The 13,339-nt window shown below is 32.3% G+C and overlaps 2 protein-coding genes across 6 annotated transcripts in view; one reads left to right on the top strand and one right to left on the bottom strand.

The window, feature by feature from the left end:
- LOC143233815 (uncharacterized) overlaps positions 1 to 11,937 on the top strand; it is a 55,829-nt gene extending 43,892 nt beyond the window's left edge. For 2 of the 3 annotated variants that reach the window (XM_076470529.1, XM_076470528.1), the window contains 2 exons: positions 8,965 to 9,239; positions 10,751 to 11,937. In XM_076470529.1, the coding sequence (XP_076326644.1) occupies positions 11,175 to 11,654 (480 nt within the window). In that variant the 5' untranslated portion in view covers positions 8,965 to 9,239; positions 10,751 to 11,174 and the 3' untranslated portion in view covers positions 11,655 to 11,937. Of the gene's footprint in view, positions 1 to 7,907; positions 8,023 to 8,964; positions 9,240 to 10,750 lie in introns of those variants that run through there. The other variant, XM_076470530.1, reaches the window with a different exon arrangement.
- The window catches only part of LOC143233814 (calcitonin gene-related peptide type 1 receptor-like), a 57,957-nt gene extending 45,593 nt beyond the window's left edge, over positions 1 to 12,364 (bottom strand). For all 3 annotated transcript variants that reach the window (XM_076470525.1, XM_076470527.1, XM_076470526.1), the window contains exons 1-3: positions 12,255 to 12,364; positions 8,661 to 8,851; positions 7,836 to 8,026 (exon numbers count right to left, since the gene is read on the bottom strand). In XM_076470525.1, the coding sequence (XP_076326640.1) occupies positions 7,836 to 8,026; positions 8,661 to 8,851; positions 12,255 to 12,284 (412 nt within the window). In that variant the 5' untranslated portion in view covers positions 12,285 to 12,364. The remainder of the gene's footprint in view (positions 1 to 7,835; positions 8,027 to 8,660; positions 8,852 to 12,254) is intronic.
- Between the last annotated feature and the right edge of the window lie 975 nt (positions 12,365 to 13,339).

Raw genomic sequence — 13,339 nt, 5'->3', positions numbered from 1 at the left:
GTAAATAAATAAATCTAACAGGAAAAATCTAAAAAAAAACAATAGAAAATCTTTCAAAACCCTCTCTTTCAACTGGTTTTTCATTTTATACCTTGTGAAGTTGAAGAAATCTCAGTTTGAAAATAAATGCCATCATTTCATTTTTTAAATTATGAATAAACAAGAAATAAAAATAAATGATAAAGAATGCAGATGTTAATATACACCCCTGTTTCATAATGATAAAGAACGCAGATATTTATATACACCCCTGTTTCACTCCATTAATGATGCCAGAAGCATTAGATTCTTTACTTTCTACACCACAATTTCTTTCATACCTCGTGGTAATGAGCAAGTGGTTTTCTATTGAGTACAACGAGTAACCCAGTGTTGTCAGAACAGTAAAAATAACATTCTGTTGACTGTACATTGGATCAATGAAGGTATATTAATACATTGGTATTCATTTTTTCTATACTTTTCTTTAGTTGGTTGACAGAAAATATCATATGAGTGATGGAGTATCATGAGAGAAAATCGCATTAACTTTCAGGATAGATTCTCGCATCCAAAAATTACAGCCCCTAATACAAGTGACAATTTTATCGACGATGTTCAACAAAGAAACACCGCTATAGTTCTCATGGTTACTTCTTGTTTTTGAATAACTGTAGAAATCTGGAATATTTAAAATCTTGAGATACTACTTCCTTCCTGTTTTCTTCCTTAAATTACAATGTAATTTAAATGGCGATTTTAAAGCAATCTGTCATTGACAAATTTATACGTTTCAGTAAGCAAGCAATCGTTGTCAGATACATTAATACTCAGAATAAATTTAATGGCTTTCTTTAAATCTTTTAAAATGGCCTCATCGTAACATTAAATTATGGTAATTTATCATACTCTTCGTGTTTGATTTCAATTTTACTAAATATAAAGTTCTGTAATTTTCAATCCAGTACTCAAGTTGTTTTTCTTTATTATTAATGATACTTAAGTTTAAATCTTCCAGTGGTGCTGTTTTTTTCTTGTATAGCCCAACCGCTCTTTTAATGCCTCCATACATTTCAGAGATCAGTTTCTGAACATTTCAGCCTGCAAGTTACTTTATTTCATTTTGACCAGAACAACTAGGACTGGGTCTGCGTGAGCTGCTTCCTAAATATCAACATAGAGCTTCAGCCAAATTTCTTAGATACAAGTCCAAATCCTTTTTACCATTTTTCTTTAAACCTTTCATTGTACTTTCCAAAATTCTAATGTTAAGAGATTTCTTATAAATGACTAGCATTTTCCTTTTAGTTCATAACCAATAGTAGAAGGGTTTCTTAATGCTGTTCAAAGTAGTTGATATTTTTTGCAAACACTTTTACGGCAGAATGGTATATATTAAAGTTTAATTATCCCAAGCCTTAGTTAATGAGTTATGTAGACATGCTGTTACAGCTTCTTCATTGAATATTCTATATTTCCTGTCTTTAATTTGGCTTATTTCAATCTGAAGACAATTGGATGTTTGTCGTTTTTAATCATTTTGGCATTAAAATGATTGGTTTTAATATCAATCATACCTTCATACCTTAAAGGTATGAATAACCTTTAGAGTGTTAATATAAAATGCATTTTAAAATGCATCTCATTTTAGGTCCAAAATGCTTAAATGAAACCATTCATTTCTATGGGTTTGTTTTCTCTATCCATTCTTCAAATTTTTGATAGTACAAAAGGTAAAATCATTATATTGAATATAATGGTAACAGTAGAAGGTTACCATTCTACCTTCGTAGCAGGCAAAAGACATTGTTACTATCTTAGCCGTTCTGAGATAAGACTGTCTGCACAAAATTTCATTCAGATGGTTAATATAAGATATTGTTGCTAATGCCCTGATTTTGGCTATTTCCACAATTTCTTTCATGTTTTTTTTCAGCAAAGTAGATGTTATTATCACAAATAATTCGACTTGTACGAACTCTTAACACTCACTAGCTATTTTTATTCATATTACTAATTCGTGTTTGTCCAAAATACCTGGCCAATTCTCAAAACTACAATCAAATCTTGCATTAAAGTCGCTGAGTATTATGAGAGTCTCATTTCTATGGGTTTGTTTTCTCTATCCATTCTTCAAATTTTTGATAGTACAAAAGGTAAAACCATTATATTGAATATAAGAGCCGAGTTTTTTATTCTTAATGCAGCAATATAAATTATATTTCTAACCAATTCCTAGTGTAGTAGTGGCATTTTCTGTAAATCAAGGTTCAGAGCGAGCCCAGTAACCAGGGTTCGAATATTTAAATATGAAAGTCACTTTATTTCATTTTAACTCACACAAATACGCTTGAATATGACATTATTGGCCCATCTTTCCTATGGCGTTCTTCAAAGGAGAGAAGCAACCCACTTCTAAATAAGGTTTCTTGACCGACTTAGCAGCTTCTTCAGACTCTTTATGCTTTTTGCAGAATTCGGTTACCATCACATCAAAACTTTTGATTGTTTATTTAAGCAAAAACTGTATTGATTATTTTTATGTTTTAGCCTATTACAGCAGTCACTGTAAAATTCATTCGTTTCTCCGCTACAATACTTAATGCAGTATTGATGGCTGTTTTGTTTACATTTTTGCGTAAATCACATGTGTTGTACAGACCCTGTAACCAATAAAGTCACAGACCAATAAGTAATTTTATAAATATGTAGTTTTAGAAGCCTACAGGATCCACATCAACCCAGCTCATAAATATACGGTTAAAGATAAACCATCATGGATACAATATAAACATAGAAAAAATTCGAAAATGAACAAAGATCGGTAGTTTCATTCTAAAAGACGTACATCATATGAACCAAATGGGCAGATCAGAAACCTAAAAATCAAGCACAAATGTTCATAATTCTGAGCTTCTGGCCGAAGGAGAGGGCGGGAGCTAGAGGCAGTAAGCAACACTACCTGCTTGTGTGGTTATTGATAATTAACTGCAATTATTATCATACCGTTATGTCTAAGCAAAAATGTAAAAGAGTACAGCGACACCATACCTTTACGAGGTATAAACGTATATTACGTTTATTTTACAAGGTGACAACCAAATTATGTTTTGCATCTCAATATATGAGATCATTATCACTTTTATTATGATATTATCTTTTATAGTAGAGAAGATTTCAGTCGTATTTCCCTAATATTTGATATTACCCATTTCAAATATATGTTTCTTACAATATATTCCACATTTTTGTTTATTCTAATCTAAAGAAAATACCAAGTGTCATTATCTTTCTGAAATGTTGAAGATTTTTATATTATGACTGCATAGCATGGGGATATGCTGTTTCATTTCCATTTTGTTTATCTCTCTACTGTTCAAATATAGAATTCTATGTATACGAAATTATCAGCTGTTTTTCCTTAAGAAAATGATTCATCTTAAAAGACCACATATTAACAGTGAATTTTAACAACTCTAGAATATACTCTTAATTGGTATATGTGTTCTCGTCTCCCAAATTTGGAAGTTACGCAGGTAAAATTCAAACAGATTAAATATGTATATTTTTATCTACCAATATTCGAGAATTAAAATTTTGAATATTCAAACAGATAGAATTAAGTGTAGATCTTTCTTCCAAAAATTCAATAGTTTTGTTTTAGATTGTTTACAAAGATGGAATGAAGCGTTAGCTCTCATCTCTCTATATTCGACAGACACATTTTTGACCGTTCATATAACATTAATCTATAAGTTTGGTTTGTTTTGTTTTGAATTTAGCGCAAAGCTATCTGCGCTAGAGGGAAGGCAGCTATTCATCAACACCCATCGCCAACTCTTGGGCTACTCTTTTAAGAACGAATTGTGAGATTCACCGTCATATTGTAACGCCCCCACGGCTGAAAGGGTGAGAATGTTTAAGTGACGGGGATTCAAACTCGCGACTCTCGGATTAAGAATCAAGTGCCTTAACCACCAAGCCTAATCTGTCCTGATGCATAACGTTTAGGTACATTTTAAAATTTTAAGCACTGTCATTTTGATATGTCAACCTCAACAGTTGTTGAAAGCCTCACTACATGAGGTAACTGTGTATTTATTGAATTCATTCTGCTACAACTCCTCTTAACTACGATACATAGATCCTGAGTTTATGGCACCATTAAAGTAAACTGCGCCATAGTGCTCGTGCATGAGAAATTTGGTGTCTCATATATAAACAATAAGCTTAAATTCCGTACGCCATAGAACGGTCTGTGATTATTATTATTATCCGAATAGTTACTATTTTTGGACTACGATTTGTGACAAAATATTGATATTTGTTTTCGGGTAAAACCGAAGCCACGCAATAAAACGTGTAACTTTGTAAATCAATACTTTCTTTTCTTTTCTAAAATGTACGAATAAACAGCTTAAATAACTTTAAAAGTTACTGAGCGTAGTTCTGAGGACTCGCTCGATATGATCTGTATGTCGAGTGTTTGATTTCTTGAATAAGTAATAAGATTTTTATTTAAAAGCGTTACGCAAGAATACTTTTTAAGTATATTTGCAAAGAGAAAGAAAAATGTTTACTAAGGTGAGTTTCTCACAACATGCAAATTAAGACACCCAGACATATTCACGTAGTGCACTGAACATGAAATTTAAGTAACTATACGATTACGGAGAATATTCAGCCTAATTTACCTATTTTTAGATGTAATCATTATAATGATTACTCCTATATTACTCCGTACTCCTATATCTGTGGTTCTAAGTGTGTGCCATTTTAAAATAGAGTTTAGAATGAGAATTAACCTTTAAAACAAAAAAATATTACTTGTAATTGGAGGCGTATTTACTTAATGACATCCATGGTGGAATTCGGTTTCTGCTTTAAGAATTAGAAAATAGAATAAAATATAAGTTCTGTTCGTCAGGAACCTATTTTAATTATTAAGTACAACCTGCTAAAAGTAAATAAACCAAATTGTCATCACCAGGTGGATTCTTGTATATTATATTTATTAGCTGCAAAAGTAATATTGCTAGACAAGTGTGACATTGGTGAATAAAACAATGAAGTTGAAACTTATAAAAGAAATCTGTATAAACGATACAGTGCTGTAAAGATTAATAATATCAAACTCTTAATTTAGCTCTATCATAAAGTAGTTTACATTGAAAATATGCGCTAATTTTATAGATACATATGTCGTTATCAAATCAGGTACTTAGTTTAGAATATGAATTACATTTCTAGGTTATTTTCTTGTTCAAAAACTTCAAAAGCGATACGATGCTAGTGCCAACTGTATTCCAGTGGAGGCTAGATCCCCACCTAATCTATATGAATGGATGTCAATATGTATGTGTGTGTATCTGTTCCACGTACGTTTCCACATTTCTTCATCAATCAGCACTAAACCTGACACAGTAACACAGGGTTACGTGAGGTGGAGACACCATTTATTTCATATCTACCAAATCAACAGAACTTGACATAGAGACAGGCATAAGGGGGTTGAATCCCCATTTAATCTCTTCCTCGTTATACACATATATATGTGTAAGCAAAATTGTGTGGTCGTCATTTGACCAATCTTCACTAAACTTCACATGGTGACTTTCACAGTTCTCAGAAGAAACATGAAGGTACATTGCAGGACTACACAAAAAAACTCACATATTTAATGTTGCCAACAATTCGCAAAATGTAACATATTTATCTATAATATTGTAACACCGTCCTTTTTTTCTCTTTAAACGGCGAGAAATTATACTGTAAAAAGAAAAAAATCTTTAAAGCTTATGAAACTTTATTGTGACAGAAACACTTTTTAAGGTCAATTTTGCTGATAATCAAATACGTTTCTCTTATTTAATGTAAAGTTGAATGTGTGGCTCACTTTACTGTAGTGTTTTCGGGTTTATATATATATGTTTAAAATACAATCATGGTAAAGATGCGCATTGTTACAGACTTGCTGTTATGTATTTATTGTAATATCTGCGTTTGTTTCAGTTTGATGTACGTGTCGCATATTGTTAAATGTGTATTATGCAAGATTGGCCTGTTCTCTAAATTTGTAGATGATTTTCGAGCGAAAGAATCAACAATATATGTTTTGCATAAAACATTCGAGAACCTTGCCTAATTGGTATAAAAGCTAGCCGAGAGAGAGTAATGAAATATATTGTTGGTAAGACTACAGTCAGTATACTCGTGGTGGGCACAGCAGAGATACATATGTAATGACAAACGAGTTGGTGTTTTTCTTATAGCGAAGCCACATCAGAGTATCTGCTGACTGAGGGGAATAGAACGCCTAATTTTAGTGTTGTAAATCCGTAGACATACCGCTGTACTAGCGGGGAGCAACGACAAATGAACAAAATAAACACTAATAAATATATATTGTATCAGGTACAGAATAAAGTGTCGATTCATTTGTTGTAGAGTTACGTTGTTAGGTTTTGTTTTCAGATTTATTTTAATGCATCAGTCTTGAAGTTGTGACTAACCAATCTGTTAATATAACACAATTGGTTGCAGTGAAAATATTCATCGACTCGTTTCTAACATTTTTTACTATGAAGGTACTCACACATTCTATAACATGACACATATTATGTTCTTGTTTTTATTTTCTTTACTCTTAAATATTTTGTAACGTAATTAGTTGAACTTGTACACGAATCGGATTATTTACCTCGCCGTTAAATGTTAGATTTGTTTGAAAGTTAATACGATGGTACTGAAATCACTTTACTTTCAGACGTGATCGCGTCGATTATCTACTCTGTTCAAAGAGAACAAACCGTCTTATCAGTAATTCGTATGTTTCTAGCCTGTTAACGCATAAATTGATTTTCAGATTGGCAATACCATCCAGTGACTACTTTTACAAAAATCGATATTACGAAATAGTGTGTTTACTTTATTTTATCTCATTGTTTGTTTGTTTGTTTTTGAACTTCTCACAAAGCTACTCGAGGGCTATATGTGCTAGCCGTCCCTAATTGAGCAGTGTAATACTAGAGGGAAGGCAGCTAGTCATCACCACCCACCGCCAACTCTTGGGCTACTCTTTTCCCAACGAATAGATTGACCGTTATAATGTTTTACTATATGCTAGTAAAACGTGTCGAAATTCAACAAAATATATCGAATTGTTGCATTTCGCTTAATTGGTACTTTTATCTAGCCACACACTAAAATATCCTCTTTCTAGAAAATCTTTTAAAACTACAAATCATTTCCAGCAATGTTGATGCTTTCAGTAGTTCTTTTCAAAAGATAAAATTAAACATTCCTGTTTATACACTTGTTACCAGAATTATTAGAACTCAATGAAACACTGATATTGAGAAAAAAAATAGATAATTGAACAGCAAACTTACTCAAAATTCAATGAAAACATACTCAAACATTCTTATTGCACGTGCAATTTCTGTGAAATATACGTATTTAAGATATTTTATCAGCAGAAATCGACACAAACGATACACTGAAAATTGGCATTTCAAACATCATTTTGATGCAACGACATGACATGAAGTGTGGTTTAAAATTTTTTGCTGCTGTTTATTAAATGTTAATAAGTTAACACGCATCCACGAGTGAGCTGTTAGAGTTTAGTGCTCTAAAGAGCAACTAATCTTAAAATGCGTGTCGAGCTCTAGCACTAGAAGACAACATCCGATTTAGTGGTATATATAAAACATGCAGAATTAAACAGCAGCTACATATGGGATTTTTTATGCAGGTAAATTTGAACTATTTACAATATAATATTACAATACTAAAATCGAAATCTACTCTTAAGCCAGTAAATATCGTATATAGAGATTTCATTGTAAACCTACCTGACTGCCACTCAGGAGTAGATAACATTGTGTGACAACATTCAACTGCAGCTTTACAACAAGATAGCCACAAGTTCGCATACCGACTGGATTTGAAAGTAGCAAAGATTGGATTAGAACGATTCCATAGTTGTGGATGGAATAGAACTTTAGCAACAGGGTCGTGGAGTTGACCAATTATCCCTAGGTAACTATTTCACAAGATTCCAGTTTTTAAGACATAATAAAATCAACTTTTATAAATAGAATAATGGAAACTGAATAAAATAAGTAAACCAACGAATAGTTATATAAAAGCAGGCACAGATACAACAACACAGATGCGTGAAAGGTAAAGTGATGTTTCATAACAATCAATTTAAATTTGGTCAAACCATCAAATCATATACGATACATTTTCTGAAATACTAAATTGTTATGCGGTAAAACTACATTACGGACACACATGTATTCGCATACATTTTGTCTTCGTGGTCATAAAATTTCATTGAAACAGCACTTTTGCATGAACAGTATTTCGTTTAGAATTTCACATCTACCCTATAACTATCACTGATTGTTTGGGATAAATCTTATTCTGTCTAATATGACAAATATAATGAGGGAGGACTACCCATTAATTTTCACTATTATATTACTTTCTGAAAGAAAAAGATTATTTGACAACGTTTCAAACAAGCGAGTTTCCAACTATTTACAGGACTTTATATTTAAAAAATCATTATTGATAATGTTTATTACATTAAAAAACAAATAAACAGAGAAAACGTTAAACTACTCTTAAAGCTAAGAAGATAAATAATAAAAGAAACAGATTAGTCTCACCGAAAATGTTTTGTGTTGTTCACGAAGGCCCACCTTGGCATGTAGTGGTAACAACGAGAACATGTATCATCGTGATAACGCGCAAAAGATAAATACGCACCAAGGGATCTCTCAGTACGACAATAAAGTGGGTAAGGATGAATTGTGATGTTGTGGTTATATTGCTTTAAACCTCCAACAGCAAGGATTAGCTAGTAAAGAAGATGAATGTTTATCAATTATTAAAAACAAAACATTTTATGCATTAACACTAACCAGTCAAGAAGTCAAACTACATATGTTTGTTTGTTTTTGTTTTTTGAAGCCGTCCCTAATTTAGCAGTGTAAGACTAGAGGAAAGGCAGTTAGGCATCACCACTCTCCGTCAACGTTTCGGCTACTCTTTTACCAAGGAATAATGGGATTAATCGTCCCATTATAACGCCTCCACGGCTGAAAGGGACAGCATATTTGTTGGGACGGAGATTATAACCCGTGACCCTCAGATTACGAGTCGAGCACCCTAACCACTTGGCCATACCAGGCCAACTATATATGTATATTTGTCATCGAAAAGTCTTATTCATATCATATAAAGTAGTAAGTATATAAGTCAAAGGCTCTAGAATAAAAAATCTAGTTACAGTTTTTATTACTATCTTCGTCAATTCAATCATATCTTCTACTTGTATCCACGTGTAAAAATGACCAATAATTGTTATTTAATCATCAATTAATATGCACCTCAAAGATAAATGTTAAACACAGTTTATGCTGTATCATATTCAAAAATTGATATCAAATACAGATTGTTTATTTAGTAGTTGATTTTATACCTGTCGTACAATCATTAAGAAAAAGGTAAGTTTGAAACTAAACCATTCAAAATGTTCGTTTTTTTGTGAACTTGTGACTTTCTGATTTGCCACCCAGTGGCATAGTGGCATGTCTGCGGACTTAAAACGCTAGAATACGGGTTTCGATACACTTCGTGGGCAAATCAGATATTCCGTTATATTGATTTGTGCTTTTCACTTCAAACAAACAGACGTTCTCGTTTCTGAATGATATAAATAAATCCACATAATTTTTGTACTGAACTAAGTAAAAACAATGATTTGAAATGAAAAAATAATATGTTGATTTTATTCAATGATAAGAATACTGGGTAGACAAAATGTAAGTGGATCAGTGGAAAGTTCACATGCTTACAATGCTAGAATACGTAGTATGATTCCTTGTGGTGGACAGTGTATGTAACTAGTCTATTACGTATATTTGCGCTGAAACAAACAAACGAACTTTTTGCTTCTCAGTGTATTTTAATGTTGCATTAGAAGCGGGAATTTGGTGTTCGTGTTGGAAATTTGAACAAACAAAAATTTATGTACACTTATTTTAATCTGTATTTAAAAGTTAGTTTTGTTTTAAACTTTTAACTAATAAAGGTACTGATAGTTCTAAAGAGTAATCATGTTTTAGAACTATCTGCTGCTGCTACTACAAAATTATTTTATTACTGTGCCAAGCAGCATCATCCATAAATAGTATATTTCTGGATAGGTAGTTATCAAGATAACACAGTATTGTCAGTCAAATGGTCTTGTAAAGATTACAAAAGACAAAATGATGGAAATACACAGGACTGTTGTGAGAGAAGAAAATACCCGAATCAATATATTCATCATTGGATAGGATCTTGAAAATAAGTTTGATTTGCTGACGATAAATAGTTAAGTTTTATTTTGTGTGTTTTTATATAAGTGAAACTAAAAATAATGTCAAATAAACAGTTTTATTTTAATATTTGATAATTAAAGTTTACAGAATAACAATATGTAATAAAATTTTTACTTTTTCTTGTTCCTGGGCAGAAAGTATTATTTCCCAATTGCTTATACCTAAAGTGAATGAAAAAGACCTATTTTTCTCTTCAAACTTTGCTTTTTGACGTGGGTAATGAAATTTTCAAATTTACCCAGTTTCCAGAACATTCCAGGTGGATTCAATGCTGAGTAACTGATAGGGAATTTTTTCGAGCTTACAAGAATTTTCTAGAACTTTCCCTAGTAATATATATACAGAAGCTCACCACTTTATTTTATTTCTAGCTGCCTAACTGAATATATAGATATATCTGATTTTATCAGAGATGAGATCAAGAAGCTACAAGCATTCACCAGACGTATTCTATGTGTGTGGCCAATTTATCAAGACAAAAGCGAAAATGTACTCTGTGACAGCATCTGCTAAAATGTGTGAAGCCTACAAAGAATATTTCGTCATATCTGTCGGGGATCAAGACAAACTCTTGGCAACTCATTTTACCTGTGAGCACTGCAAAAAAACTCTAGAAGGTAAGACAGACAATTTCTGCTTGCTTGAATAGTAATATTTTATATTATACAAATTCTAGACCTTTTAAAATTCAAATATCTTTCGGTGCACTTCAAAGACGAATACAACAGCATCAAGACCTTGCTAGAAGCCTTGAAGTATGATGAATATGGCTGGGAGGTTATTGAAGACTTCAAAATGGTGGCATTCGTGATGGGTCTCCAAGGAGGCTTTACCAAGTTTCCCTGTTATCTTTCCCTTTGGGACAGCATGGACACCGCAGTGCACTACAACAGGAAGCACTGGCTACAATGGACCGAGTTCTCTGTGGGGAGGAACAATGTCAGGTGTAAGCCACTAGTGGATCTCCAGAAGGTGTTGTTCCCACCATTGTACATAAAACTAGGTCTTATGAAACAATTTGTCACAGCTCTTGATAAGGAGTCTGCAGCCTTCAAGTATCTTCGAGATTTCTTCCCTGAGCTGTCTGAGGCAAAGGTCAAAGCTGATGTCTTCATTGGACCACAAATAAAGAAGATCCTGGAGTGCACAGAATCCCCCAAGAAGCTCAGTAGGAAGGAAAACAGCTTGGGTCAGCTTTGTTGCAGTGGTTCGGGACTTCTTGGGCAATTACAAGGTCGAAAATTTGGTGAAATACTATGGCAAAATGGGCTGTAGGATGTCCCTGAAAGTCCATATCCTCATCTTGATAAATTCAAAGAGAACACGAAAGCATACTCAGAGAAGCAAAGCGAACGCTTCTACCAAGATATTCTGGACTTTGTCGTTACCAAGGAGTATATAATAAAAATATGATGGAAAACTATATTTGGGGGCTGATACATGAAAGTGATTTACATTACAGTCGCAAATCTCGAGAAACTACTCACTTCTAAACATTTTATTCATTTTTGTATAACTTTGGTATAAATACATGTAAATCTTGATTCATATGTTGTTTTATTCACGCTTTATGTAAATAAAAATTTGCTCGTTTTTACATAGAAAATAGGTTAATCTCCAAGTCACAAAAGCAAAATTTAAAGGGAATAATGACCATTTTCTGTACTTTTACAACAAAAGCAATTAAGAAATAACACATAATGTAATTTGCACTACTATAGTTGCATTTGGACATTTAATAGTTACTGCATAAGCAGCTAAATAGGTAAGTGATGAAGTGAAAATACGTACAAACAAATTCGTGCTGAAATCTATATAAAAAGGCTTTATATACCGTGTACTATACAAAACGCAATTATGGAAAACCTTGCTTACCTGTACCATAAGAGCTGTCAGTAGAGTCATTTGATCATGTATGAAAGAATAGTATTCAATGAAGAAAAAAGATTTAATAATGATTTTATTTAATCAGTTCCATGACATCTGAAAAAAGAATACAGAACGCTAAAAGTTTCAACAGGTTCGTGTTCAACGATCACAGTATAACACCAGAATTAGGTTAAAAACTACAATATTTTAACCAAGTTTTAGCCGTGATCAAAACGTAGTTCACTTTCTCCGCACTTCTTTGCATTCTATTGTCATCGATTAAGTAGCATATTTTTTAAAATAATGCTTCATGAACTAGAACAAGTATTATAATGAGTAATAAAACTGTAAACGTTTGCGAACACATAGAATTAAGAAATTATTCATAAAACATTTCTGTTTTAAGATAAATTCGTTTCTTTGAAATCACTACAGAATATACTTAGTTATTAATAAACGAGATGATAAGTTGATTGAAAAATTCAAGGAAATTAAGTAACCATATTTAATATTCAAAATCCTGAAAAGAAACATATAAATACCATTAGTGATTAAAACTCTAAAGTGTTCGGTGCAACATAGAGAGAAAAATTTCAACAAACAACTTGTTTTATGACAAATTTTAAAATTACATTAAACTACAACAATGTAGGGGTATGAAAATTAAAAATAAGAAAGATAATTTTGTTGTTCTTAATATGATAAATATACAGAATGAACTTACACATTTCATATATATATATTTAAATATACGCACCTCCTAAACACATAAGATGGATTTTCAAGGTCTTGCAAATTATTAACGCAAATATTTCGGCATGGAAAGGGTAAAAACAACAGGCATTTGAAAAGTTTAAAATAATGGTCAGTTGATCAGAGACAAAGGACCAGCTACTGACTACCTGCCTTAACCTGACAGACTGCTGTACTCGTTAGAGAAAAGAAATTTGTCAGTTCCACTTCTTACCAACAGATGGCCAGCAGCAAAATTATTAAAGGGCAATCAACTGGATGTTTTTCATAACCGTAAAAGCTTTGGCAAAAAAAAAAAAGGACAAAAACATATTACCTTTCGTAACAGGAAGATTTAT

This window comes from Tachypleus tridentatus, chromosome 12, assembly GCF_004210375.1.
Source record: "Tachypleus tridentatus isolate NWPU-2018 chromosome 12, ASM421037v1, whole genome shotgun sequence".
Lineage (NCBI taxonomy): Eukaryota > Metazoa > Arthropoda > Merostomata > Xiphosura > Limulidae > Tachypleus > Tachypleus tridentatus.
Note: the sequence above shows the minus strand (reverse complement) of the source record. Positions and strands in the feature narration are given on the sequence as shown.